The sequence below is a fragment of the Lycium barbarum genome, chromosome 2 (assembly GCF_019175385.1).
Source record: "Lycium barbarum isolate Lr01 chromosome 2, ASM1917538v2, whole genome shotgun sequence".
In the NCBI taxonomy this organism is placed as follows: Eukaryota; Viridiplantae; Streptophyta; class Magnoliopsida; order Solanales; family Solanaceae; genus Lycium; species Lycium barbarum.
This window is the reverse complement of record NC_083338.1, coordinates 106,419,470-106,446,534: the sequence shown is the minus strand read 5'-3', so window position 1 is coordinate 106,446,534 and position 27,065 is coordinate 106,419,470. Positions and strand designations below refer to the sequence as shown.

The window sequence follows — 27,065 nt, the reverse complement described above, 5'->3', positions numbered from 1 at the left end:
TTTGTTTGTGGACGCTGCGTCATGCCCACAGGTGGCCAGGGAGACAGGTTTGATCCATAGCTATATTTCTCAGGACTACTTAGCGGAGCTCCATTTCATTCGGAGCTATAGCTTTTGGTGTTGATTCTTTTGTGTACATATTTATGGGCATAGCAGGGTCCTGTCCCGCCTATATGATATGACATACTCTCCTTAGAGGCTCGTAGACATGTGTATATAGTTAGATGTGTTTGGCCTTGTCGGCCTATATTTTGGATATCATTTTGTTAGCCTCGTCGACTTATGTACATTGCTATGGGCATAATTACTAATGATGATATAAATGTATTGTTGTCCAATGGGATTAGTATGATTGATTGATAGAAAGTATGAATTAGCTATGTGGCTCACCTAGAGGTAAATGTGAAAGTATGATAAAAGGTGCCCGGGTGGGTTAGCACCGGGTGCCCGTCGCGGCCCTCTGGTTGGGTCGTCACAGTGTGGACCTATCTGTGTTGTGTACTAGACATATTTTGAATTTGGGAAAAAGGAATTTTAGTTAACCTAAGGTTGGAGAGAATCCTTACTCTTGAACCTGAACTATTGCATTTAGACTTTAGTGTGCATTGTAGTGTAACTTGGATTAAAAAGGTAAGTGGTACTCTGTTTAAAAAGGATTGTCCCTATACTGTTGGTGTGTTTAAAATCCTACCATGTCTAGAACTATGGGATGAGACAACTAAACACGGGGTCTCCCTACTGTGTTTCTATTACTACATTAAGCAGCTCTCACTTACTACTGTGAGGTTTGCTAATATGGGAAACTAGTGAATCATTTATTTGATAAGTATAGGAATTAAATTAGACTTGAATCAGCTTTAGTTTATGTATTAGGACACTGTTCTGAGGAATAAGGATTAATCAGATAAATGAAATGATCTTGAGGCTAAAAGTTATACATATAGAATGTGGATATACACAGAATATGCATAGGCTAATGAAAAGGAAGAGGAATATACATATGGCATAAACTTGGTATACAATGTATATATCATAAGTATTCTATGGGTATATAAGAGAATGGGCCAGTTATAGGCAGCATGTATATATTGGTAAAAGAGGATGGTTTGATTGTATCACCTATTTGACTAAATATTTTGAAGCTGTTATATTATTTTTATACATCATTGCATTACAATATCTGCCTCAGTCTCTCTGTCATGACTTTGAGTTTACTTTTTATCTTGTTTGTATTTAAATTACATCCCTATGTGATGATACTTGTTCACAACTTTGGGGCTCTGATTGTATACTATGGCAACACTGGTTTGGGGAGTTTGAGGTGGTTTGGGGGATAGGTCCAGCCATTCCCCGATGTCCAGCCATGCCTGGAATAAGAGTGGTGACAACCTTTTCCCTTTGTATGGCATGAGTTGCAGTTCAGTGAAGCCAATAGTGTATGATCAAGTCCTTTAATTGTACACTTGTTATCAAATTTGATATACATGTATATGTATATATATATATATATATATATATATATGTGTGTGTGTGTGTGTGTGTGTGTGTGTGTGTGTGTGTGTGTGTAATTATGGTAGTGACAGGTTTAGCAAACATAGACTAATTTGGTTCCTTTTTCCTGTCCTTCTCTTACTGTATGGCCATTTGGACCAAAGTCTAGCCACCCTACTGGGCAAAAGGCCCAATAGGAAATTTTCTTTCAAAAACTGTTAAGTCCAAGAAGAGAAAAGGGAAGCTAATATTATTGAAGGCCCAGTTATGAGTGAGAATGACATGAAGTCCCAACCATGGGTAAACATGGTCCACTAGGGGTTTGGTACACTCCTAGCATATCCCTTCTTATTTAAATTTCATAATGCTAGTTCCGTTATTGATTAAATTGTTGTATTTGTATGTTGTAAAACAAACTCACACTATTATTGGAATCATTTATGGTTTGAACTAGGAATCTTAGGTAAATGGTACATATGTCATTTAGTTCGACCTTAGGCCTCCCAACGCTTTTTTTCAAAGCCCGGCTTAATATAAACGTTTTTTGAAAGAATAAAAAATGGCTAAGAAAACCAGTGAAAAGAATGAAAAGTATTAGTTTATATACTAAAAAAATTGCTACCATTTCTTAAACATAGGAAGACCAGGCTTGACATTCTTCTTTAAACTAGAGGAACGTTTTCTTGTCAACTCAATTTTTCGCAAAAGCTCTTTTCTAAGTCCAGGAAGAAAAAAATAGGTTTCAAAATGCGCGTAAATAATATGTTTTAAATGCCAGAAATAAGTTCTTTCTTGGGACTAAAAAACCAGTCAGAAAATGATTTTTTAAATTTATGGAAATGTAGTGTATTCGTGTACTAAAATGCACATATTTTCTGGGCTAGATTCAGACAAAAGACTGAGGAATTATTAGGGCTGAGGCCCAACCTAAAATCGCATTTTGAAGGCCCAACTTAACCCATTTTTTCAGAAAAAAGATTAGAGAAAATATGTTTTGGGCTGAGCCCGGTAACTAAAGGAAGAGATAAGATTTTGGGTCAAAAAACCTAACAGACCTTAACCATTTTTTCAGAAAAAAGAACTTAAATTTGGGCCTAAGCCCATGCCAAAAACGTTACCCTTATGTTATAAACAATTGGGTTTTGAAGATAAATTCATGGACCAAAAGTTAGTTTGAGTATATAACCAAACTCTTGTAAATTAAATCCGTGTAAACTATTTGTAAACATAAAGTTTTAGATAAGGACGTTTTAACAAACGTATTAAACGGATTAACCGGACCATGTATGAATCAAGCATGAGCAAAATTTATTTATCCCATACTTTAAAATAACTTTTTATCTTTACAAAAACTACTATTATCCTTACATATGAAAGGCACTAATTGTATCTGGATATTATAAATCCGAACCCAAATAGCCTATATATAAAGGGAATACATTCATTTCTTTTTTCAAAAAATGATATGCAAAATGACAGCCTTTTTCCGAAACAAACACCAAATAAATAGTTCATGCGAATACTCACACATTGGAATTCGAAGGTCAACCGTATATTACGGATTCTTAATACTAGGGTGCCTAAAACCTTCCCTAGGGGATCACCAGAACCCTTACCTAGAACGTTGGATTAAGAAGGTTTTTTCACAGTGTATGAATAAACCCTTCAAAACTGGGTTTCCTAATTTCCTAAAAATTAGGTGGCGACTCGTTTAAAACAAAGTCTGAAAGAGCACCAACGATTTCGAAGTAGATTTTTTGACCGCTAACCCCGCCCACAAAAATGCGAACCGTCACAGATGGTGACTCCACTGGGGACTTAAAGGTTCTAACCATAAGAATTCCAATATAAAGTGGGTATATTTTCTTTAACTGAATATATGTTTACTTTCCGCAATTATCAACAGTCATTGCATGCATATCATAATTCCTCCACTCCCGGCATTTATTTTACACTTTGTTCCAAAGGCGACTTCACGGAGCACGCGATCATACCTTCAGTATAAAACCAAAATATTTCTTTTGGAATCGTTATAAGGCGGGGTTGGTTCGTGGTCGTCCAACATCCCTAACAGTTCAGCCCCTGTTGTTCGCTCGGATTTTCGATCTTTTGTGAAAAAACTCACTCTAGTAAAACTAGGATAGAGCTAAGCAAAATCCCTACCGAACTAAAGCATTCGTACCTAGACGGGCTTTGTGTATCTCAGACCTACCTAAAACTCATTAAAAGAGACCACCCTGTGTTCGGACGGTCTACTACCCGAAGAGCACCGCATCTCATTTATGTGCTATGTGGAAGCATGTTTTGTGCCTATGTGCTGAACCATTGACCTTGTGGGGATGGGGGAATCTTAAACATGTTTTGTTTTGTAGATGGAAAGCCAAATCCGTTTTGACATAGTTACCGAGGCTCCGGATTTGTTGAGAGTTTGGTGGAAATGGTTGGGTGACACTCACAGAAGGACAGTTAGCTGCACTCTAGGTCTCCTACCCTCTATCATGACGATGAAGGGTCGTCCAGAACTAATAGAGGTATTAGCCGGACATTGGGACGACAAGGAAATGTTGTTCCGCTTCGGTGATATAGAGATGACTCCGACCCTGGAGGAGATTAGGGATGCCATAGACAGCAAGGGAACCTATCTAAGGAGACGACACAAGCCAGATCACAACCTGTTATTTCCACAAAAGCCCACAGTCAGCCAAATCATGAAGTTTCTTGCATTGACTGAAGCACCCGAGGCACGAGGACCCATGGTAGCCTTTAGAAATCTGTATCGGATGTTTTAGGATGTCACCGAATATACTTTATACCAGAAGAAGTTCAAGAGTAGAGGAGAATGGGAGGTCGTTAGTCCTTTAGCCTTCGCCATAGCCTTGCTAGGCACTATGATGTTTCCACAGGATGATTCATTGGTCGTAGACACCCGAGTGATCTACTTGGCCCACGCTATCTTCTATGGATAACCAAGGATCAAAAAATTAGGTATTTTGACCTAGCACCCATCATCCTGGAAGACATTTTTCGGGCCTTATACAAATGCCGGAATCGCTTTCGATACTTCCAAGGATGTAACATGTTATTACAATGGTGGATTATCAAACACATAAATATGGCTAAAGAAGTCCAATATCTGAGCAACCACAACAGGATAGACCGCCTTGCAAATTATTGTCCGAACCTTGGTTACATGTCCAAAGCAGCGTGGGCTCGTTTCTTTTAAGAGTTGACTAAAGATAGGGTCCAATGGATGTTTCTTGACTTCATATCCGAAATTGTAGTGGTTCGGGGCAAGAATTATCCCTTTGTGCCATTAGCAGGGGTTCAAGGAATCCATCCTTATTATCCATCTCAGGTTTTAAGGCTATTTGGTAGAAGCCAGGTGATACCTTAGGTAGGAAATCCTTAGCAGTTCATCATTGAACACACAAAGCAGAAAAGCAATAACACCAGGGTGATCCTCAGAGAATCAAATGGTCGCGTGAGTTGGGGTCCAGATACTTTAGCTCCAGACAGGTTAGAGGCAGGGTGTGACCCAGTGTATCATGAATGGCTACAGAGACACTTGGACGGTGCACCCATCCTAGGGCCCACACTTTCTCATGATGCCCGAGAAGAAGAGCGTTTGAAGGAATGTTTGAAAAGCACGGATGAGCATTTGGCCAAGATTTTAGAAGAAGCAGATCTGGTGATAATTAGGATGGAGATGTACCAAGCACGACTTCGGATTCAGACCACCCTTCGGAGGGTCAAGAAGGCCAAGACAAGCCAAGCCTCGACATCCACCGTTGGAAGAGAACCCTGCAGATTTATTATTTTATAACAAGCTCCATTTCGGCTTCATCATCTTTATAGTCCCTTCAAGGAAGATATTTTATTATTATATATTAACTAATGATAATTTTTTGGGGCAATGGTTCATCTTCACAAATGGCACTTGTATGTTTCAAGCAATTAAGAGAGCCTTAACTCAAAAAGACCTTAGGAATACGAGTAGTATAAATATCTGCAAATTACATGAATGCTTGCTATGTGCTTCACATGCCTATTTGCTGTGTGTGTTACCATATATTAAAGCTTGAGTACATTTGATCCGATGATCTAAACTACGTACCCAAAAGAAAAAACCACGAAACATAAAACTTACCCGAATCTATCTCTACTAAAGGTTGACTTACAATGGAAAACCAAGGAGAACAAGAAACGTGGACTCTAGGAGAGACAGTTGTGATGCTGAGAGATAAGGTACTACAAATGGAGAAGCACCTCCAGGAAATAGGGAGGAAAATCAAGGAAGTAGAAAGATTGTTGGAAATGGTTGGGAAAGGCGTACCCCAGGAACAATATTATGGGAATGTCCCGGAAGAAGTAAGGGAATTAGTGCTGAACTATATACCCGTAGAAAAGAGGCCTGTGACGCCTAAATAAGGGACCTCGGAAGGAATGAATGAAAACCAAGAAGCTAGAACGAACCCGTAGGTGAAAGAATCAGACCCGCAAGAGGAGTCGGAGCCTCAACAGGAAGCCTCCGAACCCATCGAGGAAGAAGAACTAGAAGAGGGAGAAGAAGAGCCCCAGGATATAGAGGAGGAAGAATTAGAGCCTGTTAACATAGAGGTTGAGCAAGAAGAGGAACCATTTGAGATGTTTCTCGACTTTGTAGAAGAAGAGAAGGCTATGAACGAGGAATCTGACTACTATGCCCTAACCAATGGGGGATCTAACTTTTATGCACCCTCACCCATACTGGCACCTGCGTCCTCTAATATGGTATCAGAGAATTTTAGGACGGCAGGCCCTTCCAAACCCGCCTGGAGGGGCATAGTCTTCAAAGCCCATTCCTCCCCATCCAGAGTGGCCCCACAACCCGTCACTTGTAAGAAGATATATGAAGGATGGTCATCACATGAGTGTCTTGCACCACTAGGGATAGGTTGTCATCGCCTGAGTTGGTGTACACATACAAAAGGTGCCTATTTCACCGCAATCAAGCGGGTCATACCCTGAATGAGTGTCTGGGGTTTAGGAGAAGAATTTGTAGCTTGATTGATGATGGGATCATTAGGACTTTATGGGGGCCACACACCTTACTAGTCCATGACCCTATCATCCCCGGAGAAGGAGTCACCTCTAGTACTCAGATCTGACGATATGATTTTACAGTCATCAAGGAATCGTACGCCCGTATCTTCTCAACTCTGGCTACTTTAAGAAAGATCAGACCTATGGAACCTGCCCATGAGCCCGCGTCATTAGGGCCCAACAGGAACAAGTTTTTCCTGTATCATATAGGAGCTATGCGGCATGACATAGAAGAGTGCCACGCATTCAAGGTTGAACTCGAGCACAAGATCAGTACAAGAGAGATCTTGGTCATCCTTCCACCACAATACTAAGAAGAAAGGGAAAGGAGAGAGAGCGGGTTCATAAGGACAACGACTCGTGGAACTATATTTTTGGGTAGATATTAGGTGTCCCAATTTTTGCGCATAAAGAGTTACCCCTGCCCCATAAATATTGTAAGGAACCGCACCGACCTGATGTCCCTATGGAGGGATACGCGGGAAGCCCTAGCGGGGCCTGGTCTGGGGATGTTTTTAGCTAGGTTTAGCCCAAAGGATATTTAGAGAAAGTACATATATCCTTCTTTTTTAAAAAGAACTACGACAGGGCCTGATTTCCCCTGGTGGGATACGTAGGCAGTCTACGTAAGACTCGACCCCTATATAATATAAATTATAATTCTGCCCTCACTTTATTTTGTAGCAGGAAAGGGTTTACCAGAGTAAGTCAGCCATAAAGCCCATTGGACCAAGATCCACCCAAACATCAAAGGACCATAAACATCCGAACCTTTAGAACAAAAGATCAAAAGTATTCAAGCTTTAATATATAACTTTATGTGCTATGTGCACTTTAAATATCAATATGTGATATTTTTCCTTTATATTTTGTGATAAGTAACTAACTTTTTCTACCGTTGAGTTATTCTTATCTTATAGAAAAAGGTCGATTAGCGTAGTACTGAAAGCTGGCATACTTCACAAGATCCAAAGCCGTGTTAGCATCCCTCTCAGATAAAGGAAATAGAAGATGACTAGTACACCTGTCACGACCCAATTTGGCTAACTCGTGCGAGCACTTACCTTTCCCACCTCAGTAAGCAAACCCTCAACCCAACGATAATAAAGGCATAAATAAATAAATCAATTAAGCGGAAGAGAATAAATCACGTAAGTCTTACGATAATAGTATAGAAGAAAGTATGGAAATAAGAAAATACACCCAGGGTCTGGTCTAAACCATACAAGAGCATCTAGATTCGAAATATACAAGTCCGGAATTGTAATAATACATCAAATCTGTATATGTCTCATAATGGGAAAGCACGACATAAATAAAGAGGAGTCTTCAAGGCAGCGAACATCTCATGCTCACCCTGTAGACTCAAAGAGGTCCTGCTAGCGATTATCAGCCATGGGAGACAGATAACGATCCAACCTAGAACTCTGCACTCATAAAAGAATGCAACAAGTGTAGGTCAGTATAAAACCATAGTACTGGTAGGTATCATATGCTGACTAATTATAGCTAACATAATTAAGACAATAAAGCAAGATAAGCAGATAAAAAAAAAGTATAAGTCAAACATAATCGGAACCAAGTACACGTCACCGCCTAGGTATAAGCATCTAAACCTAAATGTGCTGTTACACCTTGGAAAATTCCCCATTAACGTACAGTGAATAGGCTAGCGAAGGGCACGACGTGTACGATGATTTGATAAGTAAGAAATAGCATTTGATGATCCTAACCGAGACTCAAAGACATTTGACATAAAGGAAGAAGGTTGTCAAAGAAAGCAAGGGATATGTTGCGCGTCGAGTAAGAGTTTTGAGCGACAAGTTAATGATGGCGTAATGATGTCTTGGAGAAGAGTAATGATGTCCCTTAGATTGGTATTGAGGTGCTAATCAAGTGTCAAGAAGGTTCCATAAGGATTGGAGATCAAACGAGTCGACGAGAACGAGTTTCGGACAACTAGCATTATACGGCCAAACATACTGGTCGTATAAAACATACGGACCGTATGTCCAGCCGTATGTCTAGCCTAGAATGACGTCCGTCACTGGACCAAACATATGGCCAGATATACGGCCCGTATAAAATGTACAGACCATATATTTGTCCGTATGTTCTGGTCGGGATAGAAATTAAAATGATATAAGGACCTCTCTCCCTCATTTAATTCATTTCATTTTTCCACTCTCCACACTTCAAGAATTCTCTAGAATTCTCTCCACTCTTCAACTATAAGAAACCAAGGGAAAACCATGATCAACTCTACCAAATCCACAAAATCAAGTGTAGAAAACCTATCAAAGTTCATCTACACCAAGAAATCCCAAAGGAAGTGAGTTAGGGTTTTTGTGCAAGAAGAGAATTTCCACTCAAGGCTTAATCTTCCATTATTTATGGTGAGTTTCATGATCATTCTTTGTTGTTTAAGGTGTTGAAAGTTAAAAACACTTGGATTGTAGAAAGATATAGGAAATGGGTCATGAATGTGGGAATAGTGACATTGTTGGGTAAAGGTTTGGATTGAGTCATGATTATCGATATGTTGTGATTGTAAATATGTTATGAATGACATTTAGAACATGGAATAAGTATTATATATGAGAAAATGCAATAATGAACTATGACCATGATTATGGAGAAATTGGACTGAAATGGTGAAATGTGGGTAATGTAGATGAATGATAATTGTTGTTTGCAATATTGTGAATGTTGTTATGAACGTGTGGAGTTGATATAGAATATGGGAAAAGTTGTATAAACAAAGAAAATGCTGCCCAATGTTTTTTAGCTTTAGTAAGTACATTTAAGTAATCGATTAGCTAATGTTCATGCGACTTCTCTTGAGGGTAGAAACGTGGGCATCGAAGGAGAACAAGCAAGTGATAGATTAGTTAAACGAAAAAGGTATGTGAGGCTAGCCCTTTCTTTCTATGGCATGAATCCAATGACATGATTTTTCCTTCTTCTCCATGAATCCTCTATATCCCGGAAAGCTAAGAGTCTATGTTCATGAATAGCTACATGAGATAGGAGATACATTACGAGCCCAATAATGATGATGATGAGCTTAAGTCTGAAGATTCTAGAGTTCATAATATGATGGTCCTATGTAAATAATGATGTCATTTATTGTATACACTCACCTTATATACTATTTCTTTCAAGGTGAGGCAGAATACTTGTAAATGCTCCATAATGGAATCGGGGGTTCACGACCTTATGTCACCCCAACATAGCCATAGTAGCCTTCAAGTTCTAATGTATGTTTTCATGATAAATGTATAATGATGCTAAGTCATGATATGTCTATGAGATGATCAATAATGTAAGTTTATAATATGCCTATGCCGTGTATGAAAATGTTGAGTTACGATGGGTATATGACGATATGATTCCACCGTGCGTGAATGGCCGGACATGTCACCACTAAGGCGGGCTGCTTATGATCCCACTGTGCCTAAATGGCCGGACATGTCACCGCTAAGGCGGAATGCGTATGATTCCACTGCGCTTAGAAGGCCGGACATGATCACCACTAGTGGGCGGCATGATATGGTACCCCGGACGAGGGAGGCCTGGACGCAGGCTAATGATTATCACACCGTACCTATATGGACGGGAAGCCTTTACATTTATGCATATACGATATGATGACGATTATGAAGTAAGCCAGCATGTGTTATTTCTTTTATAAGTGACAGTCAGATGCAGTTTCTCCTTATTTGATGCTTCCTTTATCTCATTGATGTATTATTATTTCTTATGACTCTCATACTCAATACAATGTTCGTACTGACGTCCGTTTTCTTTGGACGCTGTGTTCATGCCCACAGGTAGACAGGGAGGTGAGCTTGATCCAGACTCGTAGGAGCTGTTAGCTGACTAGAGAGCACTCCATTGTTCCGGAGGTGCCTTTGACTATTCTTTTGTGTACAAATGTATATTTTGGGCACGACGGGGTCCTGTCCCGTTCCTATGTCTAGTACTCTAGTAGAGTCTTGTAGATATGCAAGTGTGGGTAGCATGGTCTCACGATGTTACTATTATATATGTATTATCATTTTGATAGTCGAAAGACTTATGTATATAAAAGAAATTATGTTTTTAAATGAAAAGTGGTTGTCTTATGATTATGAGTATGACGAGTAACAGAATGAGTGGTGCTCGGTGGTTAGCCCCGAGTACCCGTCGCGGCCCCTAGTAGGGTCGTGACATGTGCCAAGTCTTAATATATCCAATCCGAACCCAAATAACATAGTAAATCACCAGATCATCACAATATAAGCCATAATGCAATGCAATGCAATAGTGTATGAATGTGAATGCAATGCAATATTGTGTACATATGTACTCCAGACAGAAGTATCGACGTCTCGGTAGCACTGTCCAAGTTGACTCGCAATGTGCTACGCGTCCCAGATCTTTGCCCAACAGATAGACGAGACTTCAGATCTTTGGCCCTAGAGGATTTTCATCAGCATTACCCCGGGGGACCCACGGAGTCCATGCACTCACTCAATCCACAATTTCGGGACAAACATCGGATATCGGACTCTCACATCACTGTCATCCAAACCCAGCCCAGTTCATCACAGTATCTCATCAAGTATCAACAATGTATCAACAGTATATTACGAAGGATGAGAATGCGCGCAATGTATGTGTCAACATGAATAATTGATCAATATCACAAGTACCAAACACGGGTATGCCAACAATATCATGGAATGCTACACAAGCCATATAGAACACTATCCTCGTATCAACATCAACAAGTAAAGTACTATAATATCACAATCAAGATATAACAACAGTCCCCAAAATCTACTATCATCACGTGGCATCAAGCCAACAATAATAGAACAATTAAGTCACAACACAACGAGGTGGCTAGCCCCAATCACAAAATAGGGCCCAACCTAAGACAATATCCAACCCAACTTCATACCCGAAGGTTTACATGCTGTCTCCGACAATATCATATAAACATATGCTTTGCTACACGAAGTCTCACCAAGGGTAAACCATAACCTACCTAGATTGCGGAATAACAATCCACCAACAATCACTCATTAGCCTTGCCCTTCTGCTGTGCCTCAAGATGAAGGAAGTCTAGGCATATTCGAAATCTAGATTAGAAATCATGAAGATCGATACCTATATTGCTATCATTAAAATTAGGTCAAAACCAACCATAGAATTTGGGAAAATGGGGCCCACAAGGATAAAATGAAAAATTCAGGGGTAAAATATCCAATTAAACACAAGGTGATAAAAAACCGTCAACCAATTTCTACATTAACTCAAGGATTCATCCAATTTCGAAACCCAAGAAAAACCCCTAATTTTGGGTATAAACCCTAACTCTTAGATTCAAGAATCCAGCACTAATAATGGAAAATATATGATTAACAACCTTAGATACATCATAATCTAGAATAAACCAAATCAAATTCATCATTTAAAAGCCTAGGTAAAATATTCATTAAATCCATTTTTTATCTTCCATTACCAAGGAACTAATAAGGGAAGAGAAATTCTAAGATGATTACGAATAATGAATTAGTAAGGAGATTAGAAGGACTTACCACAAAGAATTTTCCCAAGAATCCTCTAGCACAGTTCCCAAGAGCTAAATTTTCGTAATGGCTATAAATGATTGTTACATCTGACATTTTTGTTTATTCGAAAAATTCAAGATAAATGGACTTTTGATGAATAAGGCCACAATTGGACACTACTTGGTGTGAATGTGTGAGTTATGAAGTCAATGGTATAAGAATTACGAAAGGTGGCCAAGGGCAAAAATTGGAATTTTGGGAACTTGTTCCATAAATTGCAAAATCTAGCCATTTTGGGTTCAAAAAAAATAAGTGGAGAAAGGCCCAACTTAAGGGGGCCCAACCGGCCAAAGGAGTCCAAGCCCATGGAATAATTAAATTCCATGGGGAATTATATATGTATTGATAAGTATTGAGAAGGTTCAAGAAACAAAACAAAAGCCAAGAACAAAAAAAAAGAGGAGCCATTTCGGGTGAGAAAGAGGAGAAAAGAAAAAGAAAGAAAAAATTTTGGAGCCAATTCTTGGGTTCAAAAATTCATCCCTTGTGAGGTTATGACTAAGTGCAAGGCCCTCTTCAAGTTGGTATAAATATTGTGGCAAGAAAACAATTTTTATCTCCAAGTGAAGGGCTTGAAGAAAGGTGAGAATTTCATGCTTTTGTTGTGCTAAAAATGATATATGTATGTTGTAGTATGTGTGAATGAATGAAAAACATGGAAATTTTGTGTGTTGGAATTTAGGGTGTGTTGGCCGAAAATGTATATGCAATTGCATGATTTCAATGGCTTGAATTCTTGTTGTAATCTAGTTGTAATATGATGGGAATTTTATTAGAAAGGAAGTGGAATGAATTAGTAAAAAAAAATTGGAAGTGTGGGAGATGGCCGTGTGGTGCTAGGTTTGATATGGAATATGAATTTGATCTTGGTTGTATGCTAATTGAGTTATGGTGAAGTGAATGGAAAGATAACAATTTTTATTGTCTTGGAAAAATGGTTATCAAGTTGTTGTAGGAAAGTATGCAACTTTGTTATGTTTATGTAAAAAAATGGAAATGAATGTATCAAGAGACGAATCATGATTATTGTTGATGAACTTGGAATATGGAAAAATGTGTTTATGAACTTGTATGTTGAAGGTTGGAAAAATTGGATAAGTAGTGGCTCTAATGGAAAGTTGGTATGTTTGTATATCGTGTGAAAATGATAAGATATGCCTCCGACGTATGTTGGAATTACTTCGATAGGTAATGAATATGAAAATAATAAGTTTGGTTTGAAAGTGTAAGTTTGAAACGAAAGATGTTTCGTTATGTCGAAAGATGGCTAATAATGCCATAGTGTATGCTTTAGTATCTATTGATGTTTGTTGTTGTTTGGATGTTATCTTTGGGTTGTTGTGTTGATAAATTAAGCCGAGCCAAGTCTCGGGGATGTCGTATATACAGAGGAAATGCTGCCGAAATTTCGGTAGGCAATTATGTGTAAAGTTAGAATATTGAAAGAGTGGAACTAACCAAATGGTAAACTTGACCATTTCCAGATTTTGGACGAAATTTGGATTGACGCCGAGCGAGCATAAGGCGCCATCGAGGTATGTGAAGCACTTCTCTACGTTCCTAGGCATGTTCTGGATGTGGTAGGCTCGGCCGCGAGCCTTAGGTCCGAATCCGTTCCCCGGAATTCGAGACGGAAAACCGCTCCAATTCCTTCAATTCAATTGAACCTATTTTCTTACAAATTGCCTTAAAGTGACATTTTGTACAAAACTTCCCCAAACGGAGTCGGAACACTCCCGAACGAGTATGGGTGACCTCATAAGGTCAAACATCAGTAATTTACGTACATAACCTCGAGTTGGTCCGAGGCGGGCCCACAAGGCCCGATACTCCCGATACGATTTTAATTACTTCCATTTTGGTCTGATTTTCTCTAAAAACTTCTGAACTATTATTTTGTGTATGATAAGTATATTTTGTGCATTTTATACAAATGATTTCTGAGCATCTGGATATCTGATTCTGATCATAATCTGTCGTGCCTTCACAACTAGAATATAGGCGCGTACTATGCATACCATCTGGATATTCTGATTTTGGCTCGCCGTTTGGCACCCTTCTGATTGATCGAGTCTGTATGTTGAGTCTGTAGGTAGGTGGTTTCTCATTTATCGATTCGTGTCTGTCTCAATGCATTCTTTCACTGCGACCCGGGCCAGGTTCTGTTATCGTGCATATTTCTCTGCATTGTTCACCGCGTCCCTCGGCGTACGGGCCGGGATCTGTATGTCTGTATGATCTGTGTATGGGGATGGCGGCCAGGATGGCATATGATCTGATTTGATTCTGTCTGTCCACCGCGTCCCGTACTAAGAGGGCCGGGTTCTGTTACCGCGCCCCCAGACAGGGCCGGGATCTGTATGAATATATGCGTGTGCCATCTGTATTTATAAAGCACACGCCTTTGTATGATTTTGTATGACTCTGTGCTACTCTGCATGCATAATTCTGCCCGTCATACTACTGTCTGTCCGTCTGTGTTACGACTATTTCTGTATGTCCGTATGGCTTCTGCTTCTGTATGTCCGTATGGATTCAGATTCTGCTCGTCTGTCCGTATTATGACTCCGTCTGTCTGTCCGAACTATAATTCTGTTCATTTGTGTGTAACACGATTCTGTATGTCTGTCTGGATCATAACTCTGTCCGTTAGTTTGACTTATGATTTTGCCCATTATATTTCTGTGATTCTACTTCGGACTATGTTTATATCTGTTACGTTTCTGCTTTACATACTCGGTACATTTTTCGTACTGACCCCCGTTCGTCGGGGGCTGCGCTACATGCCCGCAGGTACAGACGCACCAGGTGATACGCCGCCCGCGTAGGTTTCCGACTCTGCTACTTGAAGAGCTCCTTTGACTCGGAGCATATATCTTTGGTATATACCTTCTGTCTTCGTGTACTCCGTATGTATGTATATTCTGGGTACGGCGGGGCCCTGTCCCGTCATATGACTCTGTATGTCTGTAGAGGCCTGTAGATAGATGTGTGGGTTACGGGTTTCGTCTGTATGTTAGCCTTATCGGCTTGCTTGTAAATGTCTGTGTGTTCAGGTATATGTATATATATATATATGTATGCTTGCGTGCGTGCCGTATTTGTACCGGCCTATTTCTGTACTTCTGTTTTTAAAAAAAAAAAAAAATCTGTATGATTCGATTTCGGTCGGGTAGGTACGTATGGGTACCCAGTTAGGGTACCAGTCGCGGCCCACGGGGTTTGGGTCGTGACAATGATAGACTAAGGGATTTTAATACACACTTAATGAAAATAACACGCCCGATACTGTTACGGCAACATCGGGACTGCCACGACATCACCGCCCCGACATCCACTCAGACCGTCGGGACGGTCAGGACAAAATAAGCTTGGCCGCCCCGGCGGCCATCCTACAACTATGGAGAGGCCGCTGGGACGGTACTAGTACCGCCTTGGCGGACACTAGGTACCAGAAATCCCAGATATTTTTCAAGTCTCAACAAAAATCTCGACCAACTCCTGAGGCCATCTGCTCACAAACCACATACACAGACCCAAATAAAAACACGTTGAACGCACTCGTGGCCTTAAAACTCCTAACAGAGGACTCGTTGACTGAGTCAATCGCGGATACCTCAATTCCAAATTCCCAACCTAAATCCCAAAATGCATCCGAGTGCATTAGGAACCGAACCAGATATACACACAAGTTCTAAACAACCATTCGAACCTCTTGGAATCGATGGATTTTCGAAAAAGGTCCGTTTACCCAAATGTCAACCTTGAGTCAACTCTTTTTCACTTTAAGCCCAAATTTCACAAAAGGTCGCCCAAATCAAATCTAGACACCTCGAGAAGCGTGTCAATGGTCCCCTCGGGTCAAAAGCGAGCTAACAAAGCTCGAAAAGACACGAAAGTGCCGGAGGGACGATAACGATCAAACAGGTCGGTACATTAGATACCAATTAAACCATCGCTCGTCCTCGAGCGAAGAAAGAAATGGAACGGGGAATTATGTGAATCAGTGAACAACTAGGGATATCGGCTATGCACGTCGGACTCAGTCTCCCAAGTAGCCTCCTTAACAGGACAGTACTTCCATTGCACCATCACAGAAGAAATCGCCTTCGATCTCAACCTTCGAACCTGCCTATCCAAGATTACAATAGGCTTCTACTTATAGGTCAAATTCTCATCAACTAATATCGAATCCCAACGAATAATGTAAGTACCGTCGGCGTGGTACTTCTTCAGCATAGAAACATAAAAAATTGAATGAACTCCCGCCAAGCCTGGCTGCAAGGCTAACTCATAAGTAACATCGCCCACGTGGTGTACAATCTTAAACGAGCCAATATACCTGGGGCTCAACTTGCCCCTCCTCCCAAACTTCATAACACCCTTCATGGGTGAAACCTTCAATAGAACCTGGTCACCAACTGCAAACTCCAAATCTTCTGTGGGTCAACCCTAATCCCATACTTAGCCACAACATTGCCCAAGAATGCCACAGACTCCAACCAAAACTCACACTTCAAAAACTTAGCAAATAAGCTATGCTTCTTCAACAACCCAAGAACAGTATGAAGATGACACTCATGCTCCTCTGTACTCTTGGAATACACCAAGATATCATCAATAAACACAATCACGAAGGAGTCAAGGAATGGCATAAATATGCTATTCATCAAAGTCATAAATGCAGCAGGGGCATTAATAAGCCCAAAAGACATCACTAGAAACTCATAGTGGCCATATCTCGTCTGAAAAGCTGTCTTCGAAATATCCTTAGCCCTGATCCTCAACGGTAGCCCGGACGCAAGTCAATCTTCGAAAATACTGAAGCACCCTAAAGCTAGTCAAATAGATCATCAATACGAGGCATAGGACACTTGTTTCGAATAGTAACCTTGTTCAGCTGGCGATAATCAATACACATCCTCATGGTTCCATCTTTCTTCTTCACAAATAACACGGGAGCACCCCAAGGGGAGACACTCGGTCTAATGAACCCTTGCTCAATAAATCTTGTAACTACTCCTTAAGCTTTCTCAACTCAGCAGGTGCCATCCGATATGGCAGAATAGAAATAGGGCGAGTGCCCGAATTTGAGTCAATGCAAAAATTAATGTCGCAATCGGGTGGCATAATTGGTAGATCCAACGGGAATACCTCAGCGAACTCGCTCATAATAGGAATGGACTCAAGGGGTGGAGATGCAACAGTCGTGTTTACCACATGAGCCAGATAGGCTAAACACCCCTTATTGTCTAAAAGTTTTGCCTGAAGGAAGGAAATGATCTTCTTCGAAGGGGTACTCTCTTCGGAGCGGGACTAGGAGTACCTCTCCACTCAAGCCTAGGAATGCTCGGCATGGCTAAGGTGACTGTTTTGGCGTGACAGTCCAATATCGCGTGATAAAGAGAAAGCCAGGAAATTCTCAAGATAATATCAAAGTCCACCATATCGAGAATTATCAAATCTACCCAGGTATCATACCCCATAAAAGTAACCAAACATGACCGGTAAACTTGATCCACGGCAACAGAATCTCCAACCGGAGTAGACACATGAACAGGTATATCTATGCTATCATAATGCAAATCCCAACCAACGGCATGATATGCAGACACATACGAATAAGTGGATCCAGGATCAAATAACACAGATGTTGCTTTATGACAGACAGAATTGGTACCTGCGATAACAGCATATGAGGCCTCTGCTTCGGGCCTATCCGAAAACGAGTAACAATAGGACCCACAACGTTCAGTCTGAGACCCCCCTATCGCACTATAGGACCCACCTCTAATTTCCTGGAATCCACCTCTAGAACCTTGAGAACCACCGCGGCCTGACTGAGCACCGCCCCTCTGAGATGCACTATCTCGACCACCAGATAATGTCGAAGTCCTTTGTAGCTGATAATCCCGTCTGGGCCGGGAACATCTCCTAGCAATAAACCCAACCTCTTCACATTAAAAATAGATCAGAGGGGACGAAGGCTGATAACATAAAGGTGAGGATCAGGATAAAACAACCCTGTCTACCAGTCGAAAAAATGAAATCTTGGGAGCTCTCTGTCTGGGTGGCTCACTGGAGGAAACCTGCAAGCCTGAGTCCACAGGGCGGCCAAAATATGGGTGATACGGCCTAAAAGACTGACAGGCGCCCCTGGAACTAGAACCACCGTAACTCCCAGTCTGACACGATCTCTTGTCACCACTACCTTAAAATGCACAGGCCTTAGCACCCTCAACCAAAGAAGCATGCTCGATGATGGACTGGAAGGAAGCCCCCATAGCCTCTATCTAAAGGCAAGGAATCTGAAGTGAAATGACTAGCCCACCAAAAAAACGCCTAATCTTGTCAGGCTCGGTAGGGATCAAAGGAGGGGAATAACGGGCCAAATATAGATAACGGGTCACATAGGCCTCCACAGACATACCCCTCTACTGAAGATGTAGGAACTCCTCCCTACGCGCCTTTCTCAAAGACCAGGGCACGTACTTCTCAAAGAAGGCCCAGTAGAACTGAGTCCAAGTCGGGGGAGGGGAACCCTCAGGCCTGTAAGCAACAAAATACATCCGCCAAGTCTTCGCATCTCCGTGAAACTAGTAGGACACATAGTCAACTCCATGGGTCTCAACGATCCCCATCCTATGTAGCAACTCATGCATATTTAGGATGAACTCATAAGCGTCTCAGAAGAAGTACCCGAAAACTTTGGCGGCTCTAACTTCCTGAACCTCCCAACAAGAACCTGATCAGACACGATTATAACAATGCCCTCCATGGGCCTAAGATCATCACCAGGAGTGGATACCACATCAATACAGGGAGCCATAGCTGCAATGAGGTGTGTGCTACCCGAGTAGGTCTCTGCTCAGGGGTCTACGCCCCAACTCTGGTCTGTGACCCTCCGCCAGGAGTAGTGACACCAGCGGCAGCCTGCTGGGCAGCTTGATGAAGTAAGATCCTAGCCATAGTATCCTGCATAGTTTAGTCAGAAGTAATCTCGGGCTGTGTCAGTATTAGGGCCACACCCTCCTCTGCGGCCTGGTCTCGATCTTGCTGATACTCAGGCTCTGGAGATAAAGATCTCTCGCGCTGCTGTCCTACCATAGGAACCCTACCCCTGGCTGGGGCAGCCCCACGGCCTCAAGCTCTGCCACGTCCTCGGGCTGTCGCTCGCCCTTTGGTGCCAACTATAGCTGCGGCCTCTGGTACCTGACCTCGGGCTATGGTAGCCCGAGTCCTCACCATTTGTGAGAGAAGAGATAAGAGTCAAATACCAATTTGATTTTTCCAAATACGAATTAGAATAAAGTATCATGAAAGAATGAACGAAAGTGAGATTTCCTGAATGTCCTATACCCTCTCGCAGATAAGTACGGATCTCATCATACCGTTCCACGAGACTCTACTAGACATGCTTTTGTATTATAGACTGGATAACCTAGAGCTCTGATACTGACTTGTCACAACCCAATTTGGCTGAGCTGTGCGGGCACTTACCTTTCCAATATCGGTAAGCGAACCCTCAACCCAACGATAATAGAGGCATAAATAAATAAATCAATTAAGTGGAAGAGAATAAATCACGTAAGTCTTGTGATAATAGTATAGAAAAAAGTATGGAAATAAGAAAATACACCCAGGGTCTGGTCTAAGCCACACAAGAGCATCTAGATCCGAAATATACAAGTCTAGAAATTATAATACTACATCAAATCTATATATGTCTCAGAATGGGAAAGTAAGACATAAATAAATAAGAGTCTTCAAGGCAGCGGACATCTCGTGCTCACTCTGTAGACTCAAAGCAGTCCTGATAGCGACTATCAGCCACGGGAGACGGAAGAAGATCCAATCTGGAACTCTGCACTCATAAAAGAATGCAGCAAGTACAGGTCAATACAAAAACCACAGTACTAGTAGGTATCATAGGACGACTAAGTATAGCTAACATAATTCATACAATAAAGAAAGATATCCATACAAAGAAACAAGTATAAGTTAAACATAATCGGAACCAAGTACACGTCCCTGCCTAGGTATAAGCATCTAAATATAAGTGTGCCAAATCTCAAGATATCCAATCCGAATCCAAATAACATAGTAAATCACCAGATCATCACAATATAATCCATAATGCAATGCTGTGTATAGATGTACTCCGGACAGAAGTATCAACGTCTCGGTAGCACAACCCAATGTGACTCGCGAAGTCGAAATGCTACTCATCCCGGATCTTGACCCAACTGATAGACGAAACTCCGAATCTTTTCCCATGAAGGATTTTCATATGCACCACCTCGGGGGACCCGCGGAGTCCATGCACTCATTCAATCAATGATTCCGGGACGAATATCGGATATCGGACTCTCACATCACTCTCATCCAAACCGAGCCCAGGTCATCACAGTATTTCATCAAGTATCAACAATGTATCAACAGTATATCATGAAGGATGAGAATTCATGCAATGTATGTGTCAACATCAATAATTGATCTATATCACAAGTGCCAAACACGGGTACACCAATAATATCATGGAATAATACACAAGCCATACAGAACACTATCCTCGTATCAACATCAATAAGTAAAGTACTACAATATCACAATCTGTATGTAACAACAGTCCCTAATATCTACTATCATCACGTGGCATAAAGCCAACAACAATAGAACAATCAAGTCACAAGACAACGAGGTGGCTAGCCCCAATCACACAACAGGGCCCAACCTAAGACAATATACAACCCAACTTCATACCTAAAGGTTTACATGCTGTCTCCGATAATTTCATCTAAATATATGCTTCGCTACCATGAAGTCTCACCAAGGGTAACCATAACCTGCCTTTATGGCGGAACAGCAATCCACCAACAATCACTCTTTAGCCTTGCCCTTCCGCTGAGCCTCAAGATTAAGGAAGTTTAGGCATATTCGAAATCTAGATTAGAAATAATGAAGATCGATACCTATATTGCTATCATTCAAATTAGGTCAAAACCAACCCTAGAATTTGGGAAAACCGAGCCCACAAGGACAAAACGGGAAATTCGGGGGTAAAATATCCAATTAAGCTCCAGGTGATCAAAACCCATCAACAAATTTCTACATTAACTCAAGGATTCATCCAATTTTGAAATCCAAGCAAAACCCCAATTTTGGGTATAAACCCTAACTCTTAGATTCAAGAATCCAATACTAATAATGGAAGATTTATGATTAACAACCTTAGATACATCATAATCGAGCATCAACCCAATCAATTTCATCATTTAAAAGCCTAGGTAGAATATCCATTAAATCCAATTTTTATCTTCCATTACTAAGGAACTAATAAAGGAAGAGGAATTTTAAGATGATTAGGAATAATGAATTAGAAAGGAGATTAGAAGGACTTACCACGAAGTATTTTCCCAAGAATCCTCGAGCACAGTTCCTAAGAGTTCAATGTTCATAAAGGTGATAAATGATAGACTAATTGATTTTAATACACACTTAATGAAATTAACATGCCCGATACTGGCGGCATCAGGACCGCTACGCCGCCGCCACCCCGATGTCTATTCAGGTCGTCGTGATGGTCAGAACAAAACAAACTTGGCTGCCTCAGCGGCCATCCCACCACTATGGCGGTGCCGCTGGGATGGTACTAGTGCCACCCTAGTGGACAATAGGTACAAGAAATGCCAAAAATTTTCCAAGTCTAAACTGAAATCCCGACCAGCTCCCGAGGCCATTTGCTCACAAACCACACATACAGACCCACATAAAATCACTCTACGAATGCACTCGTTGTCACGACCCAGCCAGAGGACCATGACGGACACCTGGAGCTAACACACCGAGCACCTCTAAACATACGTCTCATAATCATTTCTGGGTGGACCATAAAGATAGCTCATGGATATCAGTAAGGACATATATCACAACATAACAGCACATCTCTATATATATTCTTCAACAATTACGCCCATCATCACCAACCGACAAGGCTACTAAAATGTTATACAATGATATGAACCGGTAGGGTTATGAAACGTCTAACTGTACACACATGTCTACGAGCCTCTACATAGAATACAAGTGACCATGAAGACAAATAACAATAGACTGCAGCTCCGAAAGAAGTGGAGTGCTCCTGAGAATCCGTTGATAAAGCACCTACGGATCTAATCCGTCTCCCTGCCTACCTGCGGGCATGAGCGCAGCGTCCACAAGAAGGGATGTCAGTACGAACAATGTACTAAGTATGTAAGGCATGAGTAAAAACATAAACAAGAATAAAGAAGCATGATATAAAGAGATAACCTGTATATCTGACTGCCTCTTATGGCGGATATCATGCATGCTAACTTTAACTTTTTAAATCAACAATTTGAATATATACAAGTAAACTTCCCGGCCATATAGGCACGGTGTTGTTATCATTAGCCGGCGTCTGGGGCGTAAGCTTCCCACGGTAGTGGTGTGTCTGGCCGGCCGCCTATTGGGCAGCGCGGTGTTATACTGTCCGACCATGTAGGCATGGTGTTATTAAAATACATACATATTTACAAAGCATGCATGAGAGCCCAATTAAAAGCTAAAACTTATCGGAGTGACGTAAGGTCGGTAACCTCCGATTATATTATGGAATAATGATCATCGCTATATGTCACCTTGAAGGAACAATTATTATAAGGTGAGATCAACAACAATTAATAAAATCGAGAAAATCATGAAACAAGCTCAATAATCTCATAATAGCATTAAAATCATAAGCTTTGGAATTTCTATAATTAAAATCATCATCATCATACTCATCATAGAAAACGTCTCATCTTTAGTATCATAATAAGCTTTTAAGAATCATGAACTTCTAACTTTTGGAAGTAAGAAGGTCATGGAAACATATATAGAATCATAATATAGGAATCATGTCTCTTGAAAGAAAGGGACTAGCCTTAACATACCTTTCGGTCTCCGTAGCCACTCAGCATTTATCCTTCCAAGCTCATAAATATACATATAACCCATTCATCATATTGTTAGGCTCAATGTCATGCGCTCATCTTAAGCCTTCAATTTAATTCCATTTAAAATTAGTCGAAATTCGGGCAGCATCTCCCCTGTTTATATTACATCCCAAAGACCACTAAGGGTCATCAAACAACCCAACAACAACAATCAACAATAGCAACGACTACAATATAATCCAATATAACCTTCTTTGATTACTTTAAGAATCATATCGAGCGGCAAGCTCGTTTAATGAATAACAACGTCATTCAAACCCAACTCTCCTTTCATAATTCAGTCCACACCCTTCATAACAATATTCATAGATTTACCATATCGTATTTTAGTTCTAAATATCCTTAAATGTATTCCAAAGCAATCCATACTCCTACGCCTCCTCCTTTACTTTCTATTCATAGATTTTGTATATTTTCTTCTCCATCTTTCCAACTAACACATGAATAATCCCAATAACCCTAGGGACAATATATTCAGGTTATAATCCACCATTTACAACCATTAGAAGTCATATTTAAACAATCAAAACAACCCCTACAAAATAGTGTCTTAACTTATTTTGATGTAGTCTTACGGTATTTGGCCTCCAACAACTTTACCAACATTTAATTAAGCTAACACACAACCAAAAGGGTGTTATACGTACCTTAAGTAGTGCATACAACCCAAGAACTATGGATAAATCTGTTACACCTTGGAAAATTCCCCATTAACGTACGGTGAATAGGTTAGTGAAGGGCACGACGCATACGACATTTCGATAAGTAAGAAGTAGCATTTGATGATGCTAATTGAGATTCAAAGACATTTGAAGTAAGGAAAGAAGGTTGCCAAGGAAAGCAAAGGATATGTTGTGTGTTGGGTAAGAATTATAAGTGACAAGTTAATGATGGCTTAAAGATGTTTTGGAGACGAGTGATAAAATCCCTTAGATTGGTATTGAGGTGTTAAATAAGTGTCAAGAAGGTTCCATAAGGATTGTAGATCAAACGAGTCGACGAGAACGAAATCGAAGTAGCTGGGCATTATACGGCCCAACATACTGGCCGTATAAATTGTACTGGCCGTATGTTAGGCCGTATAAATTATACTGGCCGTATGTTAGGCCGTATATTTAGCCAAGAGGGGCATCACTCACTGGACCAAACATACGGCCCGTATAAAATGTACGGACCATATGTTGGTCCGTATATCTTGGTAAGGACAGATTTCAAGATTTAATATAAGGACCCCTCCTCTCATTTTATTTCATTTCATTTCATTTCCACTCTCCACACTTCAAGAAGCCTTTAGAATTCTCTCTACTCTTCAACCACAAGAAACCAAGGGAAAACCATGATCAACTACATCAAACCCGGGAAATCAAGTGTATGAAACCTAATAAAAGTTCATCTACACCAAGAAATCCCAAAGGAAGTGAGTTACGGTTTTTGTGCAAGAAGAGAATTTTCACTCAAGGCTTAATCTTCCATTATCTAAGGTGAGTTTTATGATCATTCCTTTTTGTTTAAGGTGTTGAAAGTTAAAAACACTTGCATTGTAAAAAGATATAGGAAAGTGGGTCATAAATGTGGGAATAGTGACATTGTTGAGTAAAGGTTTGGATTGAGTCATGATTATCGATATGTTGTGATTGTAAAAATGTTATGAATGACATTTAGAATGTGGGACAAGTGTTATATATGAGAAAACGCGATAGTGAACTATAACCACAATTATGGAGAAATTGGAGTGAGATTGTGAATTGCGGATAATATAGATGGATGACGATTGTTGTCTATTATATTGTGAACGTTGTTATGAATGTTTGGGAGTTGATATAGAATATGGGAAAAGTTGTGTAAACAAAGGAAATGCTGCCCAATTTTCTTTAGCTTTAGTAAGCATGTTTAAGTAATCGATTAGCTAATGTTCATGCGACTTCTCTTGAAGGTAGAAACGTGGGCATCAAAAGAGAACAAGCAAGTGATAGATTAGTTAAACATAAAAGGTATGTGAGGCTAGTCCTTTCTTTCTATGGCATGAATCCGATGGCATGATTCTTCCTTCTTCTCCATGAAATCTTCTACATTTCGGAAAACTAATAGCCTATGTTCATGAATAGCCATACGAGATGATGAGCTAAGTATAAAGATTCTAGAGTTTATTGTATGATGTTCTTATAACACTAATGATGTCATTTATCGTATACATTCACCTTATATGTTATTTCCTTCAAGGTGAGGTAGAATATCATTAAGTTAATGATGTCAATTATTTTATATACTCACCTTATATACTATTTCCTTCAAGGTGAGGCAGAATACTTATAAATGTTCCACAATGGAATCGGGGGTTCACGACCATATGTCACCTCGATAAAGTATAGCTATCTTTGTGTTATTATACATGCATTATGATGTGTATATGTTGATGATATTACATCGTGCCTATATGGCACGGGCAGACACACACCACTACAGTAGGCAGCTTATACCCCGGATGCGGGAGGCCTGGACGCAGGTTAATTATTATCACACCGTACTTATATGGACGGGCAGCTTATACATTTATGCATACATGATATGATGGTCACTATGAAGTAAGCCAGCATACATTAATTCTTTTATGATTGACAGTCAGTTACAGTTGCTCCTTATTTGATGCTTCCTTTATCTCATTGATGTATGATTATTAATTATGCCTCTCATACTCAGTACAATGTTCGTACTGACGTCCATTTTCTTTGGACGCTGTGTTCATGCCCACAGGTAGACAGGGAGGTGATCTTGATCCAGACTCGTAGGAGCTAGTAGCTGATTTGTGAGCACTCCATTGTTCCGGAGGTACCTTTGATTATTCTTTTGTGTGTGTGTGTGTGTGTGTGTGTGTGTGTGTGTGTGTATATATATATATATATATGAATATTTTGGGCACGACGGGGTCCTGTCCCATCCCTATGTCTAGCACTGTAGTAGAGGCTCGTAGATACGCAGTTGTGGGTTATATGGACTCACCGGGTTACTATTGTATATATTTATATATATATATTATCATTTTTATAGCCGAAAGACTTATGTATATAAAAGTATTTATGTTTCCAAATGAGAAACGATCCTCTTGTTATAATGAGGATGATGAGTAGTAGCATGAGTGGTGCTCGGTGGTTAACCACGGGCACCCGTCACGGCCCCTAGTCGGGTCATGCCAAAAGTGGTATCAGAGCAGTTCAATCCTAGAAAGTGTCTACGAGCCGTGTCTAGTAGAGTCTTGTTTATGGTGTGTTGCGCGCCACACTAATAAACAGGAGGCTACAGGGCATTTTGAAAAAATGACCATCTTTCATCTTAAGAGATCGTGCGATAGAGCTGTGTTATAAGATTTTCCTCTCTTAATAGTGTGTTATGATTTCAGAAATGCCGCCAAAGGAAAGAGGTACAACCGCCTAGAAGGGCAAGACTACGATGAAAAGGCAGGTAGAAAGAGAGCCACCAATGAATGTAGAAGAGGGCAAGTTACATAATGAGGCCCCATCTAATACTTTCTCTACCCCGCCCAATTTAGAAGAACAAGGAGGAGCTTCAGCTCCAATTCCTCCACCGGTTGCTTCGGGTCAACAAGTGACCGAGGCTATTCATTGTCTTGTTTTTTGCTACCTTGAGTTCATAACTTTACTATTTCTCATTAAATGTAGAATATCCCGAATTCGCTAGCCAGAACGAAATGGACATATGAGCGATCGATTACGAAAAATTATTTCACCTTTTTAGTTCTTTTTATTGACACAGTTGGTTGCCGCCCAGGCACAACAGCAGAATGTGAGTTCAAGTGATCGGGCAGCTAATACCAAAGCCCGTGACTTTATGAGTTTGA

General features: G+C 40.5%; 1 protein-coding gene across 1 annotated transcript in view; it reads left to right on the top strand.

Annotated features, from left to right (window-relative positions):
* Positions 1-5,670: 5,670 nt before the first annotated feature.
* Positions 5,671-27,065, top strand: part of LOC132628721 (protein SQS1-like) — a 36,415-nt gene continuing 15,020 nt past the window's right edge. The window contains exons 1-2 of the mRNA XM_060344484.1: positions 5,671-5,859; positions 5,971-6,261. Coding sequence (XP_060200467.1) covers positions 5,671-5,859; positions 5,971-6,261 — 480 coding nt within the window. The remainder of the gene's footprint in view (positions 5,860-5,970; positions 6,262-27,065) is intronic.